At 33.6% G+C, this 24398-nt stretch overlaps 1 protein-coding gene across 1 annotated transcript; it reads right to left on the bottom strand.

Moving 5' to 3' along the window:
- Positions 1-267: 267 nt before the first annotated feature.
- Positions 268-1087, bottom strand: LOC118741547 (putative nuclease HARBI1). Its single transcript, XM_036473546.1, has 3 exons — positions 893-1087; positions 697-841; positions 268-644 (listed from the first exon to the last, which is right to left on the bottom strand). Exons 1-3 carry the CDS (start codon positions 1064-1066, stop codon positions 268-270), a joined length of 696 nt encoding a protein of 231 aa, XP_036329439.1. The 5' UTR covers positions 1067-1087.
- Positions 1088-24398: the final 23311 nt, after the last annotated feature.

Here is a 24398-nt window from a genome sequence, read left to right on the forward strand (position 1 = left end):
GAAAGAAAGCGATTCAAACTAGAGGAGGAACGCCTAAGACTTTACAAAAAAGAACTGGAGCAAAATGAAACTCAACGCAAAATCAAAAATCAACAAAGGAAAGAAAAGATACTCATTAAACAGGAAAAACTAAAAATACAAAGAATGAAGTTAAACATTTTGGAAAGAAATAATTAAAAAAGTAGTCTTAAGAGTAATTTTGAATTAACACTTTTATTTTACACTTTATGAATAAAAAAAGACTGAATTGCAAAACATAAATAAGTTTTAATTAATCAGAGTGTTCATCAGTGAATTTCTAATGTTTGCAGCTGTTAAATCCTCAGGTGGCAGTGACGTCGTGTCTATACTTGTTTCTTCACTATCTTCATTTATGGTCGTCTCCTGTGCAACTTCTCCTAAATGTATACAAATATTGTACAAAGCTGCACATATATTTATAATCGATTTCGCCTTATTAAAATCGTACATTAATCGCTGAGAGCTCAAAAGGCAACGGAAACGATTTTTCATCACACCAATAGTTCTCTCAACAACGTTTCGAGCCCTTGAATGGCACTTATTGAATGTACTTTGGTGTGTACCTTCTCCTGCGCTTCTATATGGAGTTATCAAAAACGGCTCTAATGGGTAACCGGCATCTCCTTAAATAAAGATGTTGCAGTTTATTAAAACAAATTGGAAGTTTTAAAATACCTAATAACCAAGTATTGTGCTCTCCGTTATTATATTGGGCTTGTAAATATGACCTTATGTCACTTGATCTCCAAATGAGTGAGTCATGACATGATCCAGGATATCTCGGGTCTATGCTCCTAATTCGCATTTTGTGATCACATACCTTTAGTGCAAAAAAAAATTAGGTAGGATAGAAATGTTTAATGCCACTTACCACCATTGTGTTTAAACTATAAAAACCCTTCCTGTTGTAGAAATGTGGGCGTTCTTCAGCACTTGGAGTTCTTATTGCTATGTGCGTTCCATCAACACATCCTATTACGCCAGGGAGACGAAACTTTGTATAAAAATGCTCTTTTATTTGTAATTTTTCGTCGTTGTCTGGCATTTTTATCCACTGGCAGCAAAGTTTCTCCTCCATTAAAGGTATCAACTATTTAATGATGAGACTGACGGTTGGTTGAGCGAGGCCTAGATTAAACTGGTTTCCAGCTCCATGCTGGTAGCTGCCCTTGGCCAAAACGTTCAAAGTGGCAGCTAATTTTATGGCTGGTTGCACAGCAGTACTACGAATTGCGTCTGGTAATGCAATTTCTTCCAGTACTAACTGAAATGCTTGCTTCGAAAGGCTGAAATTTCGCACAAACCTGAAAAAGTTAAACAACATATAAACACTCGCATATGTACATATGCATTTTCAGAAAAATTACTCCACATCTGGCAAATTATATACATTTAATTGCTGCCTCAAATGTCTTCGCAATTTTATCAGCTCCTGTATTTGATCCTCGTCTTCTGATGAGCTGTAAAATATTTCTATGCTATTCATATTTTGTTAAATACAATAGTATTCACAGTAATTTTTAGTTAATTTTTGCACTTTATCACTTCATAAACAAGCTGTCGTGCTGAAAAAAGTAAACGACGAAATTTGTCGAAAACTATACAGTGCTGCCAAGTTTTTCCGCAATCGCAATGACGTGCAATTTTCGATACGATTCGACTCTCGAAAAACGACTGGCATTCGACACGACTCTCGCAATGAGGGTGAATATCATCTGCGCAGATTATTTAAGTGCGCAAGAACTTTAATGTTGAGGCCAATGCTAACGGATCTTTGAAATGAATTTGTTTGAACCTCGGGTCGAGTAAAGTTGATGCAGCTAGCAAAAAAGAATGTTCGATGGATGGATTTCAAACAACTACAGAATTTTTTTTCTTGAAAATATTTTTACGATTATTTTACAATTAATCGATTAATAATCGACTAATGAAATACAAAGCTACGATAAAATTAAATCGTAAATTGGACAAAAATAATCGATTAATTTAATCAAATGATTAATCGCTGCCATCCCTAGCCGTGATATAAGAACCCACTGCAAAGAAATGATTCCTTAACAGTTTTGGAAGTGTGGTGTGTCCGCAAAGCAAAAACACAGACTTTCCCGTTATTTGTAAACGAAGTTTATTCTAATGGGCATACAAAACTACATATAAGTTATTAGATACAAAAATGCAAAAATATGCACATACCATTGGAAATATTCAGCTCACCCGAGGGCTTGATTACCCGCTCACATATCAGAAACGGTACCCACAATTGCCTGCTTCCTGGAGCTTCTCAATGACTCCAAAGAGAATGCGTTTTGTTATCCGGCAGTAATGTGCGGAACAAACTGGCTACTTCCACGACCGCCTGAGTCCTTGAGCAATTCCTACTTGCACGTAACTGCTGGGCGTTCTAACTTACCTTAACATTTTTCTGGTCCGAGTCAGACAAAAAATCATATGTGCAGTCCACATATTTTTGCACCAAATCTAAGTTCGATCCCAAATGAGTCCCAGTTTTATCTTTTTATTTCGTCCTTATACTAAGTCTCCATTGAGAGATTTACCTGTTAAGATTTAATAAATCCAGTTGCTAAAGCACAACCGTCTCCATTGCCACAACGAGATATATTTGACGTTCACATTTTTAAATATTTGACGTTTGCTTATGTATGATCAAGGCATAACAAGGTATAAGTGATCTCGACATTTCTCTTTTGATCTGCGACTGAAATGTCAAGTGTTAAACCTATACTACTCAAAATTTTTATTTTTTTGTTTAAATTTTCAATTGTGAGCTGTGCGATTGATTTTGAACACATAATAATACATGTTTGCCAAGAGCCAGGGCAACAAACTTGTGCGTTAATTTAAACCTTCGAATTGTCAAGTGAAGCGAGAACGGTGGACAAATTGCTGCGATGTTTCATTAGGAGACTCTTCTCGTGTGCGCGTGACATTATTTGTTGCCCATTGCAGCCGAGTATTTCCAAGCCGACGCGTTTGTTCCCAGGTGCAGAATTTATCTTATGGAATATGAAAAGAAAATCGCCCACTCATATATGTACATAGACAGACCAAATTTCAAATGGTGGTCTGATAAAACCTAAACCAGAATTCTTTGTTGACATAAAGAAACTGAAAGTAATTTTTAATAAATTTAATGGAAAGAAAATTTCGAATTGCAAAAATTTATTAGCTAAATTATTGAATGTAAGGTCTAATATATAACGACGTTGAGCAATACCACCAGCTCCGTCACAATTGGGAAAGACCTCTCCGAGCCAGGGCGACTCCCTTTCATGTGACTTCTTTAATCTGATGTTGGATAAGATAATAAGAGCTGCAGAACTGAACCGCTCAGGAACAATTTACTACAAGGGCGTGCAATTGCGGGCTTATGCCGATGACATCGATATCATCGGTATCAAAAACCGCGGGTGCCTTGGCACCCACGTCACTGTTGACAGTTACAATTTCGAGAAAGTAGAGAATTTCGTTTACTTGGGAACCAGAATTAACACCGATAATAATGTCAGCATGGAAATCCAACGCAGAATCACTCTTGCCAACAAGTGCTACTTTGGACTGAGTAGGCAATTCAGGAGTAAAGTCCTCTCTCGACGTACGGAAACCACTCTATAAGTCACTCATCATGCCCGTGCTGGTACATGGCGCAGAAGCATGGACAATAACAACATCCGATGAGGCGGCTCTTGGAGTGTTTGAGAGAAAGATTTTGCGGAAGATTTACGGGCCTTTACGCGTTGGCGACTGTGAGTACCGCAGACAATGGAACGATGAGCTGTATGAGCTTTACAACGACATGGACATAATGCAGCGAATTAAAATACAGCGGCTCCACTGGCTTGACTATGTCGTTCGAATGGACACTGACGTTCCAGCTCTGAAAGTATTCTGACTTCACTTGGCATTTCCAATTAGCGTCAGTTGGCACAGAAGAGAAACGACTGGCGTGATTTGTTAAACTCGGCCAAAATCGCTTTGGCTGTTACAACGCCAAATAAGAAGAAGAGAATAGATCTATAACCTTATTAATCACACAGTGTTATAATCCCGACGAAATCCTTGACGGTGGTACCGGGAGAGGAACGGTACATGTCGGTAGGAAGTTTAGTTTGGGTTAGTCTCACACTGACGGGGTTAGGCTTTCGATGCTTCCTCCTCGTTAAATAAACAGGCGCAGTAAAATGTTAGCTATTTAAACCGACGAATAGTTGGTATCAACTTTTGTGAATTTCTGTTTATGTGTTTTTGTACAACATATTTACCTCTATTGGTTACAATAATTTTAAGCTATAACAAACAATTTTTCAGTAAATAAGTTATTGGTTTTGATTTTTTTTTTTTTTGTATAGGCCCCCCTAAATTTCGTTCTGGCTACGCCCATGTCGAGATATATGTATATTGGTAATGGTAGAGGCAATAATATTGCAAAAAAGAGCTGCAATGTGGCGCGGGAATCGAGTGATAGGTAAAAATCGTCAAGTGAAGTCATTCAAAGACACCAGGGTTCAAAGCAGTGATGGAAAAGCAGGCACAGTAGTGCCATATTTGGCACTTTCATTCTCATGGGCACTTTTGGCACAATTCATCCAATTTTGGCACAATCATAAATAAAAGAAATTTAACATAATATGCCAATATATAACAAAAAATGACATACTACATTATAGATTAAAAAAATAAAAAAGTGAAAATTAAAAACACTAAAAAATTAAAATAAGGGCCTAGAGAAATATTGTGTGGTAACTTTTGACAAAACGCTGAATTCTACTGTGAATTCGCAGTGCAAAATGTAAGTTTTCCCAACAGAAAACTTTTATTTCAGAATTTTTAAAAAGATTCGAAGTTTGCAGTTTTATAGTACATTACATAAAATCGCAAGTTTCTGCAAAGTCCTGCTGATATTTTTTATAATTTTTTTTTTGCTGACTGTATTATGTATTTTAATTCATTTCAAAAATTTTCGAACAGACTTTATATGGAAGAAAATGCCTTAAACAGTAGAGTACCGGATGAGTCGCAGGAAAAATCAGGACACTCTCAATAGAACAAGCACCCGCCCTCCACCACGACAAGACGCACAATTGCATCTTGGTGGTTCATGGTTATTAAAAAGGTCGAAATTTGAGATTTTCAAGCGTTTATTATACATTCTGCTTTTGAGCGTAGAATTATTTGAAAATAAAGATCATAATATAAACAATACTTTCAATTTTACTGCACGATGGTTTGATGGTCATGATACACTACACATATTTAAAAAAAATTTACCAACCCTGAAAAAAATCTACCAATCACTTTTTTTTTAGCTTTTTTATTAAAAATTATATTTTTGTTCTATTTCCATAGAAAATAAAAGTTTTTATTGAGGAACTTTTTATTTAACTATTGATATCATATTTAAGAAGGTTTCCTTCAACCAAGATCGAAAGTGATGAAACACAGGCAACAACGAAACTTCATCATTTGAAAAAAACTTAACGGGGCATGAATCACGTAACTTGAAAACGATAGTCGTTCAAACTATACTGACAAAACGATCTCGTAAAAACACTGATACATATATGCATTTGTGTTGCTGTTACTTATCAAGGGCCGGTTGTTCAATGTGTGGTTATCATAACCACTACACTATCGACGATTTCGACATCATGCATGTAACATGTGAACGATAAAGCAGTCGTTGTACTTAATCGGAGCTTCTACCTCCGATTTGTGCTAATCAGACATTGAACAACCGGCCCTAACCGGACTATGAATACATGCATTTATAGGTTTTTTCCCTAACAATCCGGACAGGATCCGGTAATTAGAGAATAAGCGAAAACTTTGCTCTCAAAAATGGAACAAAATCCAGAAGTACGGGAACGCAAAAAACCACATTTCGTGCCCAGAATTTGTGAAACAGCTAGTGATGTGCTGAATTTTCGGTACCCAATACTTCCTTTTCGGTACCCGATGCCGATTCTTTACATTAAACCTTCGCCATTATATGCATTTCAAGTTTAGAAAAAACTTTAATTACTAATTTATATGATATCGGGTAAACTTGAACTTATCGCAACAGAGAAATATTATTTTATCAATTTTAATCTTAGTTGATCCAAGGTACAAGAAAAATGCTTTTACGGATGAAGAAGCCTTTCAGGGGGTGGATTCTGTAACCAGTTAGCGACAAGTTTCGGATCGATATCGCACTTGTTGACGTATAAATATTTCATATCATACGTCAACAAAACCGATGCCGATTCGAAAATTGTCCCTAACTGGTTACAGAATCTGTGCCCAGGCCTACAAAAATGATATCGTCAGATTCAGCTGGAACAAAAATGCTTCAAATAAGTAAGAGTTTCTCTGCATTATGGCCTTGAACCGACACATATACATCTTTCATTTGAATCTGTATTAAAAACTCTATTGGCTCCTACATTCGGGTTTTTATAGGCGAGTCTCCCCTGAACTGTTTTTCCATATTTTTGCGCTTTTATTCAAAACCTAAATGTTTCGGTACCCAGTATCGAGAGTAGAGAACCTTATATGAAAGTCTCCACATAACCAAAGTTGGGCAACGCCAACGCCAACACAACGCAGAAAGATAGCCAACTCTCAACTATTCGCGCGCGTCGTTCGTCAGCGGTTGCAAATAATCAAAATTACGTGATTTAATTTTCATTTTTAATCAAATGCGGACAAGAAATATAGTTTTTAATGCAATATTGATGTAAAATTTTGATTTATCTGCCGCTAGTATGTTAATTTAGTGACCAAAGTATTCTCTGCTACTCGTTCATTGTAGGAAGCACGAGCGTTACTCGCGCTGCTGTCAAAGCGACGCCTGCGCCGACGCAACGCCAAAGTTGTATGTGGACGGGCCTTTACTGTTACTGTTACATGAAGCAAACCTTGAATCGAGTTGAAAATATCGCACAAACGATCAAAATATTTTTAGTTTTCATGAAGCAACACAATCTCGACACGATATCGTTCAGACGATTGTCCTCATACGTGATTCCAGCCCTGGATTTATTATAGACAAATACAGCGACTCAAAAAACCCCTTGGTGATTTTTCTTTCATTCACAATGTTGTTCAATTATTTTTTTCTTTTGCTATAGACAAATACACTGATCAAAAACCCCTTTTTTGTTTTTTTTTTTTAATTCATAATGTTGTTCAAGTAAATTTTTTTTGCTATTTATGTTTGTGTAAGAATATTGTTTGCGATTAAACCAAACCCATAAATATCAAGGATTCAAACTATATAAAGAAAAATTACAAAAATTTTCGTCTAAATTTCGATTTTTTTAATCTGAATTTTTTGGTATGCAGTTTTATAGTCGATGGAAGTTTAGTATAACAAACAATGTAGAAAGAAATTTATAATATAAAGATAACCACGAGAAATAAAGCGGGAACGAAAAGTTTTATTTGTTTTTCAAACAAAATACTTTAACAAAAATCTACTATTAAACGAACAAAAATTTACCTTTTTACCAATCCAAATTTTTTTAACCCAATTTTGGTAATAATTTACGAAAGTGGCAACCCTGGTTAGGATGGCTATTTATCTCTACAAGCTTCCCCGACGTTCCCAGTGCGAACTAGCGCATATTTACGCGGGTTGCAATTCTACCAACTTTAGAGAACAACTCCACAACAAGCCGCTCAGGCGCTTAGCGCTTTTCAGGCTTTCAACGCTCTATGCAGCTATTAGTTTAATATTAGAGCTCGAGCGCCTCAAGATGCCACGCTTGAAACACCTGCCATGGGGGTTCAGTTATTATGCGAACGATGTACAAACACGCCCCAAACGATGCGCGTAAACAGTTCATAAAAGGTCATCTTTGTAAAAATCAGGACATTAAGCGGGGAAAGAAAAATCAGTCAGGACTCTTTAATTCGACTCTGAAATCAGGACATGTCCTACGCCAATAAACACCAAAAAAATATTTATCCAACCATGGGGAAATTCATAGTTCTCAAGTTGATATCCAACATCATTCTCCAACTCATCTCTAACTAACGCGCAGATACGTAAAAAGTGATAGAGAAACGAATTTTTAATTATCAAGTGCAAAACGAAAGCTATATAAAGCGGAAAATTACCAACAAAAAGTAAATCATCTTCAAAGTATCTCCAAATAATCTTGCAAGAAAATAAAACGCGACGTGAATCAAGTGGCAAAATTACTGTCGGACTGTATACTGTGAAGTGAATTATTGAAATACGATATTGAGTAATAAAATGAAAAATTAATTAGGGAGTTCACAAGTCGTGCTATTTGTCATATTTGCTCTTTTATACTATTTTTTTAGAACAGTTTTAAAAGTGTTGTTTTTGCTTTACAAGTAAAATTGTTGTATTACAATACAACTTTGAAAAATATGTTTACTTTGCTATTTGTGAGTGCTATTGGATCAGACATTTCTATTTATTTACATTTTTCCTTGTCTGAGTACAATAAAATATTCAAATTTTAAATAAAAAAAATGGAGTCATCTCATGGCAATGGAGTAAGTTATCTTTAATTTATAACATATTTAACTTATTAAAGATCTTTTTTAATTCAGGGCAAAACTAAGCGTGTCCGGGGAAAACCAAACCATATGTGGACAGTGTCGGAAGAGAAGTCCCTAATTGATTTTCTTTTAGAAAACCGCCTATTTGAGGTTGTAACACATTCAGATCCCAATTGTTTGATTTCGGAACTCCTAGATGGACACTTCGGCGATTTGCCAACAACACAAGCATATTTAACCTAAAAGTTTCATCGATCTCTTCCTCCTCATCTTCATCGCCTAACAAAAATGCACCAAATAAATTTAAAAAACTCATAAATGACTTATTTGACGACTCACTTCCTTCCATCATTGCGTCCAGCGCGTACTTCTCGCAAATCGCAGCCATTAATTTGCTTTTCTCGCTTCTTCTGGGCATTATAAACTTTCTAAAGCTGTTTTAATAATTTTGATTTTGTCAAATATAATTGTTAAAATATTGTACAATAGTACACGAAAAAGTATGGGATGCTCACAAGTTTCATTTTACAACTGTTCTAAAAAAATAGTACAAAAGAGCAAATATGACAAATAGCACGACTTGTGAACTCCCTAAATATTTAAATTCATCTAACGTATAAGGAATTTTACTATTTCAATTTAATTATTTCAATGATATATTTGAGACTAATTGGAGCATTACATTGGAGTCCAAGTTGAGAACTAGCATTTTCTCAACTTGAGAAACAGTCCTTTTTTCATACAAAGAAAAATGCCCTTTTTGTTGAGAACGCTATGATCCCCCACTTGAGGTATTGTTGAGAAACAATGTTGGAGATTTGAGAAATACCTTAGTTCTCAACTTAACCTCAAGTTGAGCTTAAATCTAAATGTTTGTTGAGACGCTATTAAATAGTAAACTTGGAATATCTCAAAAAATTCTGAATTAGAAGTTGATTGTTGTTTAGGGCTGCCAGATATCTCTGTTGCCAAACCGGGACACTTTAGGGAGGGCCTCTTAAGAGAGAGTTTCTTCCATACAAACTATGTTCGATAATTATTTTTATATGGAAGACACTGTCAGCAAAAAAAATAAATGCTAAAAATCAACGAAATTTGTTGGCAACTTCAGACTTGCACTTTATTAATTGGCTCAAAATCTACATTTTCAAAATTTTTCTAAAAGATCTGATTAGAAATTGTGATCTGATGAAAGAGCCTCCGAGCCAATAATTTTGTACGGCAATGTACGTACTTATAAGTCTAGGTTTCATGAAAGAAAAAAAAATTAAGTACAAGATAACATTAAAATATCAGTAATATTTTTCGTTGCTGTGAACTTGTTTCAAAACTTTTGTATTTTCCTTAATATAATTGTAAAACTCTGTGCACGTCATTTTGAACGTATTTAGGTACATATATTAATCATCAACTATTGCTAGAATTAAAAAAAGCGTGCTAAATTAAAAAAATACGCATATGAAAGCGCACTAACCCAACTCGTAATACATTTAAGTATACAAATTTTAATATTTAGTATAGAAATATTCAACTCAAATACGCCCATATTAAATTGAAGCGATTTGCAATAACCGATTGCTTTTTCATAATTAAGTTAAAAAAATATTTAATTCCATGCTGGTTGTAATGGGAATTGAACCTTGACCCTCTGAAATTAGCAAATTGTGGCAAGCATCTTCGCGCACTCAGCTACAGCCAGACATGTAAATGTGCATTTAAATGTTGAGTTTGAATCAACACCACGCGTGCGTGTTAAGAAAGTATTATTTTTAAGTACGAACATTTTTAAACGATAATCAAATAGAAAATATTCATGTTTACTATGCGTTATTTCCCTCAGTGAATTCATAACATTTTTCTCTTATTATAGTGATTTTTGAACTTTTATTCAAATTTGTGCAATCAAATCAAAAACCGGGACACTAAAACGAAACCCGGGACATTTTAAGGTTGGACCGGGACACCGGGACAAATAGTCTAAAACCGGGACATGTCCGGGAAAACCGGGACGTCTGGCAGCCCTATTGTTGTTACAACTTTCTGAATATTTATAATTTTTGTGGTAGGTAATACATACATATATGTGACCTGGTCTACGAAAAGGGAGCTTACGTGCGAAAACTAGTTTTCTGTGAAAAAGCTGTTAAAAGTAAGCAACTCGTTTCGTCAGTTTCTCATTATCTCGTTAATTGTTCTCCGCGCCGGACGTCCAGTAAGTGTTGTTGTTGGTCCAGTAAGTGTTGTTGTTGGTCGGAATATTATTATCAGAGGTGGGCACGACCACAAACAAGCCTGAGCTAAAAGTGAGAATGTGTATGTGTGTCCAATTAATTTTTATGCTGTCGCGTTCTCATCGTTACGCTCTCGCTTGTATACGTACAAGCGTTGCTTACGCTCTTTTAGCACCTGATAAGTCTCTGCCCATGCCTGATTATTATAGTTCATCGTGTAAGTTGCTAGTGTGGAACATTTAAAAAAGTAACACTGAAGAAGTGACGTTTACTGTTTCTGTTGATTATCGTCTTCGCATTTCGCATAAAATGAAACATGAGTGTTGATGAGGAGTTCAGTGCCGTATACGGACAATATTTCCATGAAAAGGATGATGAAAACGATGATGAAAACTATGAAGAGAGCGATGGTGATGAAGACGAAGTATGTGTATCTCAGGCAGAAGATGATACCGAACAAACTTTTGTTAAGATGGACCTGTATGTTGTTGATGTAAACGACAACAAAGAAAAATACATAAACTACTCAGCATTATTATTTTTGGCCCATAATACGTTTTTCTAGTGTATAATCATGTCTTTATAGCTTATAATTCAATGTATTTTGTTCATTACCAATAAATTATATTTTGTCGTATTTTTACTCTTCTTTCGCTACATTTTTAGTACACTTCTAAGCAAGTTAGGATTTTCTGCTTTTCACCACATGAAAAAGCATCTCATCTTCCATCCGAATCAACCAAAAAGTGAAAATTGATTTTTTGACACCTAAGCCCCCTTTCCGTAGACCAGGTCACATATAGTGTTTGTTAAATTATGAGCTACGCTTTTATGTAAAATCAAATCAAAAAATTAAACAATTAAAAGAATAGGCAAAACTGGTCAAAATGTCTTACCGCCATTATTTCGCATATAGGTACATATTGATATGTACGTGCATATGTATGTGTAAACATGTCAGAATGGATATATTGCGGTGTATTTCCCCTTCGTAATTGGAATATGTACCGTGTTATCTACTATGAATTTGTGTATATACAGATTTATGTCTACTGTAATAATTTAGTGAACTAATAATTATTATATTACTGCAGTGTATTTTAAAAATACTATTTCTAACAAGTAAGAAAGTCTAAGTTCGGGCGGAGCCGAACATTAAATACCCGGCGCAAGTATTAAATATATGTTTTTTCACCTTTCCGAAACCTTCCGCTAGATGGTAAGCCGGGGTGTACCAATTTTGAGTAAATTAGCGTCCTTCAATTTCGAAATATTGAAGTTTCAAGCATTTCTGAAATTTACCGTTATATGAGAAGCGGCCGTTATTTTAGTCCGATTTCAATAATTTTCAACGTTTTGCTTATATGTGGCAAGCACAATAACCACACCGAGTTTGGTACAAATTGGTAGAACGGTTACCGATATACTTATATGTGATCATAAGTGGGCGGTGCCACGCCCATTTTCCAAAATTTTACCATAAACGTATTTTTTGGTAAAGAATTGTTGCAAGCATCAGTTTTGAATAAATTAGCTTCAATATTTACTGATTTATCGAAGATTATGTATTTCTCTAAATTACCGTTATATGGGAGGTGGGCGTGGTTATTGAGCGATTTTAAAAATTTTCAGCCATTTGGTATGTTGTGCGAAGACCAACAACTGTGCCAAGTTTGGAAGAAATTGGTGCAGCGGTTACCAAGATATACACATGTAACCATAAGTGGGCGTGGCTACGCCCATTTTCCAAAAATTTATAATATTCTTATTTTTCGTCTAAAACTTATTATAAATATCAATTTTGAGTGAATAATCTCCAGTAGTTACTAAAATATCGCAGTTTTCGTATTTCTGAAAATTACCGTTATATAGGAAGTAGGCGTGGTTATTGAGCGATTTTAAAAATTTTCGGCCATTTGGTATGTTGTGCGAAAGGCAACAACTGTGCCAAGTTTGGAAGAAATTGGTGCAGCGGTTACCAAGATATACACATGTAACCATAAGTGGGCGTGGGGTTATATTATTCTTATTTTTCGTCTAAAAATTATTGTAAATATCAATTTTGAGTGAATTATCTTCAGTAGTTACTAAAATATCGCAGTTTTCGTATTTCTGGAAATTACCGTTATATGGGAAGTGGGCGTGGTTATTGTCCGATTTCGCCCATTTTCAATACCAACCTACCTTGGATTAACAGAAACCTACATACCAAATTTCGTTGAGATATCTAAATTTTTGCTCGAGTTATCGTGTACACGGACAGACGGACGGACAGACAGACATGGCTTAATCGATTTCTTTTTTCATTCTGATCATTTATGTATACATTTGTCTATAACTATCTCGATTCGTTTTGGCTGTTACAAACAACCGTTATGTGAACAAAATTAATATACCCTTGTGCACAAGTGCGCTCGGGTATAAAAATATATTGTTCTTAAAAGGCATTAAAAGAAAGCAATTTTAATTTTGTGACCATTAGGCACATTCTGAAATTCCATTCCTGGTTCAAAGTCAAACTACCACCGTTAAATCAACCACCAGAACCGTTGCGGTTCTTGCTTTACGGCGAATAAACATAACAAAGACCATTCTTGATAAATTCCTGCAAATAAAATAGTAAGATATTTACAATTGAAGGATTCACAGCGGTGTCGTAACTGTCGTATTATTGTATGTCGTAAACTTTAAAAGCTTAAATAAATGTTTAGAGAACTTGAAACCACAACCAACTATTTTTCAACACTGCGAAAATACATAATATGACTTTGATGGTACACTGCCAACCCCCTTAGTATACTTTTTATACGTTTAAAGTTTACGACATACAACAATACGACACTTACGACACCGTTGTGAATACCCCAAATATTTCGTCAGAATTAAGTCTATGTATATTAGATTCCTGTGGACCAATGATACTCACCCATTTTGAAATTGCCACCAACTGTACAATACAGATTCAAGGGCGATTCCCCATCGAACCGGACCATTGTTGCCGCAAGAACTTCTTCACGGACATAACGGTTTCATTAGGTTATTTAATAGCGTTTTTTTCTCGCAAAAAATTTCAGCCTTGTATATGGCAACACTATCAGAGTGAAACATTTTAAAGAGCGAGCACGCAATACGCATATGAAGATGCTGAAAAAAAAGAATACGAAAACTTGACAGTCCTAGCGCAGGGCAGAATAAATGCAACATTATTTCTAGCAAAGAAAACGCCATAAGACGGTAATGGAGGATATGTCTTCTGACGACCACAAAACCAAACGTGAACGTCAATTGTTGGCGAAAACGTTGGGCCAAATGTTTCAATAAAAATTAATTTTGGGCGAGACGAAGTTCCCCTGCAGGGAAACCGTGAACTGAAGAATCAAATTTCTAGTTCGTACTAGATCTTTATTGCCAAAACGAACCAGTTCGGTAGTAACTAAATCTCCACCAGTCCAGTGTACTTTTAGAACACTATTTTTTTTCACTTTATCATTATAAATCAATGTCTTAGGTAACGAATTTAGAACTGGTTCGGAACTATAGAAAAAGGGACGCAGAACGAACTAGATCTAATATGTCGAATTAAGACCTAGTTCGGAACTATCGAAAAAGGCATGCAGCGGGGGATTGCTTTACTTTACATAGATATTTGTTAAGCGGCTTTTTCGTTCAAATACGCTTTCATTGGCACTTCGCAGGTGCTTCTTCATTTATTTGTTAATACAAAATAAAAATTTGTGTTGAAATTTAAACATTTTGGGATTGTCTGGAATCTAACCAATAACAGCGAGCACCTCTGAAAACTCAGCTTCAGCCAAAGGTATGTAAACTTACATTTCTTTCAGACATTCAAAAAAAAATCACTTTCAAATTGAAAACACATTTCTTATAAAATAATTTAAAATCGAATACATGGAAAACCCAAAGAGATTGAAAAAAACATAATACTTTCTACGTCTGTAGATTTTGGAACTGGTTCGGAACTATAGAATTTAGGACTAGTTCGGAACTATCGGAAAAGGGATGCATCGGGGGCAATTGACACGTCCTAGAACATCGCAATGTTAAATTCGCCAGTTGCAAGCATATAAAAGATAATTAACGAGCACTAGTCATGGTTCGAGATTCTCTAGTACGGAACCAGTTCGGCACTAGTGCGTTTCCTGACAGGGTATATATATTTCATTATTGATTTTTGTTACTAATTTAAATGTAAATATGTCTATCTATATCAATAAATGTGTAACAATGGGCAAGTTCAGAAGGCGCAACAGTTGATCGCAACTGTTGTTAAAAAATCAGTAATCAGTGGGCGAAATGTTATGCCCCTTCTGAACGTTCTGATACATTAGCTGTCAAAATTTTTGTAAATTCAAAAGCTGTCAACCACAAACGATCATAAACAAATTATTGTATTAAAAAAATTGTGTTTTGTATAATAAGAAAAATGGAACAAGCAATTAAACTGTCGGAATTCCTTGAGGATAACATTGAAAACGTCCTTGAATCAGTTTTTCATTGTTTGGCAAGCGAAATTACCAATCAATTGGGGTGTTCACAGTTCGTTCCAAATTGTGTCTGAAAATGTAGACGTCTACATTTTGAGACATATTTAGCATCAAACTGTGAGCACCCCTTTCTAGCAGTCGTCGCAAAATCGTCTCAAAACTTTTCTGGTGTTGCCAGACATTTCTTCTTTTCGTGCATTTTTTATATGTCGCCTTTCGATTTTGTTTCTGAAAAATTGTAATTATTTAACTTAATTACCAATTCCTAATATTTGTTATTTCTTTTCCTTGATTTGTTTCTTTTCATCAGAAATTGCGCTCAAATTAAGTGCAAATACACAAAACGTGCCCAATAAATAAAAAAAATGTGATTAATACTGCCATAATGCAACCCTGCTGCGAGGTTGCAAAATGTAGACGCGTAAAAAACATACCTTTGAGTGTGACAAAATGTAGACGGCGTCGTTTTCCAATTTCGTATGGGAAACAACAACACCACAGATTTTACGGTTAGAAAACATCTTAAAATGTAGACGTCTACATTTTGAGACACTATTTGGAACGAACTGTGAACACCCCAAATCTGTAACAACTTCGGCAAATTCCATAGCAGATCGCGAGGAAAGACCCAGAAATGAAGGTTATTATGAGGTCACAATTGAGCGGGACAATAACGACTTGTTTAAGGAGCACTTTAGAATGTCTCGTAGAACGTTTGAGGGGAGTTTTACGAAATTGTTCAATTCGAGATTTATTCTGGATTCTGATTATTCTGCAGGATTTAGTGCTTCTTTTAAGACAACTTAGCTTAAGTGACTTTAGAATGTTTTATTTTTAATTAAAAAATAAAAGACTACCCTTGAAAAATTTTATATTTTTATTAAGCTCCTATTAAAAGGTCATCTTAAACTACACCTGTGGCTAGTTAATCGTTAAAATATTGCTCGGGAGCCCAATGAAAAATTACTTTAAAGAAAAAAATTACCAACCTAGACTTAGGCTACTTTAATTGACGGACACAGATATGTATATAAAATATGCATTCATATGTATATGTGCCCATAATTTTGAAAGTAGACTAATTCACATCGCACCTTTTGTGCTTAAATGACCGGTTACTTGTAACCGAATGCATCTGTAAAACATTCTATCGACATAAACTAATGACAGAAACTTTAACCTTTGCTTAATAAAGTTGATCGTATGACCGGTACAGGTAAATTATCATTTAAGCCCAAAAGGTGTTATGTGACCTAGGCCACTTTCAAAATTATGGGCACATATACATTCAATGTAAATCTAATACATTTTTCCACTGACCTGTACTATTTTTATTGTTGTTATCTTTTATAGTTTTATAGATCCTCTTCATGTTTCGCATTTTACGGTCCAGCGTGTCATCATCTTCAACAAGAAAGCCCGCCGTCCTCATGTCAGCGAGAATATCTATCCATAAATTTTTTTTTTAAATTTTTGGCTCACGTAACTTATCTTTCCTTTTTCTGTATTCCTCTATGAAAAATCTCGTAGCTTCTCCATGCCACTTGAATTTGGAGTGCCCTGGTGAACCTACAATTAAAAATCATATCAAATCACTTACCGCATTCAAATAAACATTGCAACATCCCACTTTCAGATGTGATATTCATATCTGGAGCAACTCCAACCAATTCTGGTGGTGCAACACATCCCTTCGTATACTCCTTCAAAAAACTTGTATCTGAGGATAAAGTCGGATATATCAAAACAATCAACTGCAACTTAAGCAACGAATTTACCAGTTTGAAGCCTTATGTGGACTTCCTGACTTGCGGTTACACGATAGATGCAGTCATCGATCGACTCTGCAGTATTCGATAAAATCACAAGTTTAATTAAAATTTCATTATTTGAAACAAAAAACCGTTTAATGGAAAAGCCAAATGTCAAACTGTCAAAGGCACTCATAACATGTTTTCTGAAATGATCAGATATAAAATACGATGGAAAAAACGGTATCAAAAACTCAACTGTTAAGTTGATTAGAAGTACATAATAACGCGTTCAGAAGATGCAATCCCAACAGTTACTGCGCTGTTGCGCCTTCTGAACGTGCCCAATAGCTGCATTTTTTGTAAACGAGCGAAAAAGAACCCTGAACTCTGAAAAAAATTCCTCTTAGCTACTTGAGCAAACCTGTTGGTATATGGCAAGAAACATGTGATTAGTTTAACAGAGTTTAGATACCAAAAACCAATGGAAATGAATAATTATGCGAGGTATTTGCGTAATATATGTATATGGGGCATTCCATACCAAAATGGACGGGGTTCACACTTCATTTGTTTGATTTGTTTAAAATTTTCCGGGTTGATGGAAAAATAAATAATAAATAAATATGAGCTTGATTAATACATTTTTAAAAACTTTACAGCACAAAACCAAGAAAAAATCGATCGCCAATTTGAAAAAAATTACACATACGCACATTAAAATTCTCTATGAAATGAAATATTTTTTGAATTCTTTTCTCGAAAAATTTTACCCTTACAAATTTTTTGATAAATAAAAATTAGTTTTTGAAAATACGCCATCTCAAAAAAATTTAAAAAAGCACAATGGTAGCTCTGAGTATTGCGCAACATTTAAGTATAGTATTACGGGGTGCACTCTACAATAATTTAAGTTATGAATTTTTTTTTACACCGAAGTTGAGTAAAATGCGTACATTACAAATTTACAAATTTTTCAAATTCTTTAGATTTTTTTTGAGTATGCAGTTTTGTAGCCCATTAAATTTTAGTATAACAGAGTGTAAGTTTTAAGCTATTGCAAAACTGGCGTTAATTTTTTTTTATATTCTTTGAAAACTGTTTTGCGCATTTTCTTCCTTAAGAAAAAAGAGCAAAAAGCCATCAGCATAAAAAATATTAAAAATCAACGCATTTTTGCAGTAGCTTAAAACTTGCTTTTTATTATACAAAAATTAAATGAGCTACAAAACTGCATACTCAGAAAATTCTAAAAAAAAAATTTAAAAGTTGTGGATTTTTAATATACTCATTTTACTCAACTTCGGTGTAAAAAAAACAATCATAACTCATATTATTATACATATTATTATAACTCATATATTATACAGTGCCTTTTCTCTTTGATTTGATTCGCAGCACTTTTATTTGTACACGTAAAACTATAAACGTTTCATTTGTTTTTACGCCAAACTTGATACAAAATTACCTTTAAAATAAATGTATTTACGCGTATCAAATTGTGATTGTTTTTATTTAATTTGCTCTCTTTATTTGAAAGTTTGTTTTTCGATTGCCAGATGAATAACCTTTATACAAAAAATTATATTTGTGTGGCATATTTGTGGGGAATTTATTAAAAAATGGAATGGCAGCATGATTCTCTCACGGCTCTCTTTGCACTTAGAAATTTAACTTAGAAATCAAAAATCCATGATACAAAAAAGAAGGTAGTTTTAATAAACCACTTTTGACGGATAATATAATTTTCTGAAGTTTCATAAATTGTGAGTATTCTCAACGGCCTTGCCACTTTGATAATATGAAAATAATAAATCGGAGTATTTTCTTTCCCACATTTATACCAATTTAATAATACTTCAAATGAAAAATCATTATCAGTGCTTGGTAATTTTTTTACTTACGTGGTTCGCACCTTTTTTATTAAAAATATATAAAATATGTAATGTTAAAGGAGACTTCATTGAAATTGTTCTTTTTATTTTATAACAAAAATCACGAGAGCATTATGTTGTTATTTTTTCATTTTCTTATTTTGTATGCAATCTCCCAATTTAAAAATCTAATTCTAAAGAATTCTCTTTCCAAATAAATCATTTTATAATCGCCAATTCCATGTAAATAAATTGTTCTGTGATAAGTTAACATGCAAAACAAAAACAAATTGGGAAAAATTATTTTTGTTTTACTTTATAATTTTGGGAATATTTGTTCCCATGAAATTCGTGAAAATTTACTTTAAATTTCTCATCAGATTTTGCAAAAAATTAGGCTTTGTGGTTAGCGTATCACCATTAACTTCAACAAATACTTTCTTTTTTGTATCATGCAAAAATCTATAGGTCTTCAAGTTCCTAAGTGAAGTTGGTTTTTTGGGTAGCTACACACGCGCGCTGCTCATTTGCCAGATATACAATTTTCAAGTCAAGTGTCTTGAATAACCGAGCTTTTAAATACATTTATTTCAAAGTAATTTTTATTCAATTTTACCCCAAACAAATTAAACGTTAAATGTTTTGCATGTACAAGTACAAATGCTGAAGATAAAAAAGAGAAAAAGCAGTAGATGACATGGAGAAAAATCGTTTCGTTTTGCTCTCATTGAGCAGGCGGGACTGCAGACAACTTGATGGACTGCTGACTGGCCACTTCACGTGGCACAAACACCTGACTGTGATAGGCGTACATGACAACTCCATTTGACCATCCAGCCTTGAAGAGGATGAGACGGTGGAACACTTTTTGTGTTTCTGCCCTGCCTTTGCAAGAATTAGGTATGAGACATTTGGCCGCGATGTGTTGAAAGACGAACACCTGAGCTCTTTGACACCCAACAATCTGAATCTGAACAAATTGTTGGCTGTATGAAATTGTAATTATATTTGAGAACACGCGAATAAAAATGTGAAAAATTTATACAAAATTCCATGCTATTTATGCCACAAGGATTTTACTTCATCGCATCAAGACAAGAAACGATTGGCCAAGGATGCCTATCCTTTCATAAAAAATTATGAAATATTTAATAGCCACATTAAGTGGTCTAAATATTTGCTTAAAAGCAGAAACGTAAGCCGAATGAGTTTCATCACCAGAAATATATATTTTATATCCACTTTATTTAGTAGATTTTAGATTTTAGTATTTCTCTTTCTAAATTTAGCTTTGGTCAGGTAAAACACACTATTAAATAAACAATAAATATATAAATTTGTCTTGCAAATTTGTTACGTGTCTACACAATAGCGTGGGCCGAAAATCCGCTTTTTTAGAATTTTGATTGGTAATAGCAAAAATATGGTTCATTTATGCTCTAAAAAAATCTCTGTGAAATTTGAAAATCTTTGGCACAAGTCCATCAAAGTTCAATGTTCTCAAAAAATTTGGTTTTCAGCTTACTTCGATCGCAAATTTAATTCTCTACAAATACGGTTCATATATAAAATTATATAGGACTAATACTTTCGAAGATATTTGCACTTTTATTTAAACAATTTATTAATTTATAAATTTTTAATTTTTATTTATGGATGAAAAATAATTTATTATTAACTAACTACATAAGAAATTAAATTCCTGACAAAAAAGTGCCTTTTTGTGAAGAAAACACACTTACTTTGTGTTTTCTTATTAAATTTTTGATAAAATCAAATTTCATGTATTTTTATGTAAACTTTAATATTTTGGTAATGAAAAGTTGTTCTAGTATCAGCAGTCATGTAATTTACTTACTGAACATGTGCTATTGAGGCGTCTTTCGAACACAAATTAAAACCGCAAGGATATTATAAGATATTTATTATAAGGAAGTGATTTAAAGAGAAAAAATTAATGCAGGAATACCGAAATTACATCGTTTTAGATTTTTTATACAAATTGTTACAGAATTTTTTCGCCGACATTCTTTTTTTTTTTGTTTTTTATTCTCTTATGTAATTACGGTACTTAATGATATCTTCATTACATGGGAGTTGACCCTCTGGTAATTTTTTTGACTCCTCAATTAAAAGACAGATTGACATTCTAAGGGCCAATTTCACAGTGCGTAGTTAACTCAGAAACGGCAGTTAAATAGAGATTTTCAGTACAAAAATCTGTAGTTAACTGCCGATTCTGAGTTAACTACGCACGGTGAAATTGGCCCTAACAGAGTGCTCCGTTCTACTATAAATAAAATGATTATGAAAAATATATTCCATAAAGCACAAGTATACTTACTTACTCAGGAACTAAAGGCCTGGTTGAAACTCTCAAGAAAAACAAAAAAAAATCGTATAAAATTACGCACATGAAATGTAAAAGAAATGATTTTTTAAAGAAAATTTGCAACCAAAGCAAAACACTTTTTCAAGCAACAGAAATAACGAAAATTTTTTTGTGATTGTTCTTGGGAGCTACAAACAACCCTTTAGTTCCTAAGTATATTTGTGCTTTATAGAATATATTGATTATTGATATTAAAATCAGCTGTAAATTCTAATTTTTAATATATGTATTAAAAGTTTACATGAAAAGACTTGAATTATAAAATATGTAATAAAAATACATGAATGTGTGTGTTTTCTTCACAAAAAAGGGCTTTTTTGTCAGGAATTTAATTTTTTATATATTATATAGTAATTTATAAATTATTTCTCAACCGCAATAAAAATTAAAAACTACTTAATAAGTTTTTTAAATAAAAGTGCAGTTATCTTCGAAAGTATTACTCCTACATTATTTGATATAACGACCATTTTTTGTAGAGAATTAAATTTGCGATAGAAGTAAGCTAAGAACAAAATTTTTTGAGCACATTGAACTTTGATGGACTTGGGCGAGGATATTGACCAAAAATTTTCAAATTTCACAGAGATTTTTTTAGAGCATAATGAACCATATTTTTGCTATTACCAATCAAAATTCTAAACAAGTAAGAGCAGCGCTGTCTTCGACTATGCCGATGGCTTCATACCTTTCATGCGCATCTGAAAATTTTACTTTAACAGATTACTGAATTTGAAAAAATTGGTATATTCACAGCAGGCATAGATCTCATATATATTCACAGCAGGCATAGTATCTCCTCTAAATATATAATAAATCATATCTAAACAATTAGAGTGATTTTCACTGCTGTGTGATCGGTATGTAAACCGGTAACACAATTTAATGGGTTTAGCTTCTTACATAAAGGAGATATATCTGAACAATCAGTGGTATAAGAGATAAAGCTCATACAGCATACATTTTGACGATTTTCTCAGTAGACTTTGTATTATTGTTTATAAAATAGCTTAAATTTATCAGTTTTAGCTGTCCAAATAAAGGAGTGTTACAGTAAAACCCCACATCTGAACAATCAGTTGCATGAGCGCAATAAACAGGTTATAGTGATTCGATCTTTGTTAATTTTACTGTAAACTTTCTGTTGATAATGAGTGAAAATAAAGCGAAATTTTATGTTTTTAGCTGCATAAATGGCGGAATTATAACGAAAGTTCTCATAACTGAACAACAATATATGTTATAGTGACCCGATCTTTGTTGTTTTCACCGTAAGTATTCTGTTAATAATGATTAAAAATGGTGCGAATTTTTATGTTCTTAGCTGCATAAATGAAGAAGTTATGGCAAAAAATCTCATATCTGAACAATCAGTTGTATGGTGGATATAGGTTATAGCGACCCGATCTTCGCCATTTTCACCGAAAGTATTCTTTTGAAAATGAGTGACCACAGTGCAAAATTTCATGTGCCTAGCTACTTAAATGGAGGAGTTATAACGAAAAATCTTATATCTGAACAATCAGTTGTATGAGAGCTACGGTTCCGACAAATGATTAATACATTATAAAAATACACCCACCTACCAAATTTGATCCGGATATCTCGAAAACTGAGAGACTAGATTGCATACAAACAGACGGACAGACAGACAGACAGACGGACAGACGGACATGGCTAAGTCGACTCAGCTCGCCGTTCTGATCATTTAAGTATACATTTTAATGGGTCTATCTATTCTTATTCTGGTACTTTCAAACATCGGACCAAAGTTATAATACCATTTCATGCTCATGAAAGGTATAAAAAGCGGATTTTCGGCCCACGCTACTACATAGCAAATAAGGAATTTTACTTCTAAACTGTAAGCCTTGAGAGGAAACATTTTTATATTTATATCAATGGTCAAATAAAGAGAAAAATTAAATTAAATAAATTAAAAATTAAATTAAATTAAATGTTTCATTTTTTCTGCCCGTTATTGCGACAGGTATTTGTGAATGTTTATAGTGTGCTTATTACACTGTGAGGACCACATACATACAGTGGCGGTCAAAAATGGATGAATGGTGTTTCGTTTTTAATATTTACAATGTTTTTCAAGCTAAAATTTTTTTGATATTTTTTATATAAATATGGTTCATGCTTTAACAAAAACTTTATAAATCACACTTTCTAACTTTATACAGAACTTAGAAAAATTCCACAAATTTGTATCTATATATCGAGCTTTTTAACCAGAATTTTCAGAAATTTTTTGGGTATGCAGTTAACAAGCTTATAAAATATAAGCGGCTAAAAAAATCGCATTTATATTTAAAATTTTTTTTTTTTTGTTGACCGCGTTTTGCACTTTTTTCCATTTGAACATGAAAAAAGAAAATCAACACCAGTTTTCCTAAGCTTCACTATTTATATGAAAAAAAACGTAAAAGCCGTCAGCAATAAAAATTATTAAAAATCAATGCAGGTTGGTTAAAAACCTCGAAATTTAGATACAAATTTGTGGAATTTTTCTAAGTTCTGTATAAAGTTTGAAACTGTGATTTATATACATAGTTTTTGTTAAAGCATGAACCATATTTTTATAAAAAAATGTTTGCTTGAAAACTGCACACAATATGCATGTAGCTGTGGTTGTAGTGTATTATTGCTGATGTAGCTGATGTACTACATTCTGGTTAGCCAGTAACTGATTTTAAGAATATGTAATTAATTAATATGTATGAAATGCAACTGATAATGTAAGTATGTATGCACACATAAATATGTATATATATGTGTATATGCATCAGGGTAGCCAACTCAGTTTTGAGAATTCCCCAATTTCGACTATGAAATTCCCCGATTTTGCCTGAAATTTCGTAAAATTCCTCACCCATAAATATCTCCTTATCTTTCTGTTTATTTTATTTCTCAATTTTATTTATCTATGTATTCATAAATCAACCAAAACTTTTGTAAAGTTAGTGAACAAAAAAAAAATTTAAATATAATACTTAGGGCGTGTGTGAATCGGTAACAAAGTTCTATGGGGAAAGCTGTTGAATAATATTTTTACTATGGTGGGACAGTTATGTTACATGAAA

This window comes from Rhagoletis pomonella, unplaced genomic scaffold (genome assembly GCF_013731165.1).
Source record: "Rhagoletis pomonella isolate Grant_MI unplaced genomic scaffold, Rhpom_1.0 Rhpom_scaffold_00006, whole genome shotgun sequence".
Classification (NCBI taxonomy): Eukaryota; Metazoa; Arthropoda; class Insecta; order Diptera; family Tephritidae; genus Rhagoletis; species Rhagoletis pomonella.

What these genes read in the sequence shown, in the direction of transcription:
- LOC118741547 (XM_036473546.1), bottom strand. Translation starts at nt 1,066, where the DNA reads ATGCCAGACAACGACGAAAAATTACAAATAAAAGAGCATTTTTATACA. An exon ending in ATAGTTTAAACACAATGGTG is followed by an intron (nt 842 to 892) that starts GTAAGTGGCATT and finishes TTTGCACTAAAG; the next exon opens with GTATGTGATCACAAAATGCG. An exon ending in GCACAATACTTGGTTATTAG is followed by an intron (nt 645 to 696) that starts GTATTTTAAAAC and finishes TCTTTATTTAAG; the next exon opens with GAGATGCCGGTTACCCATTA.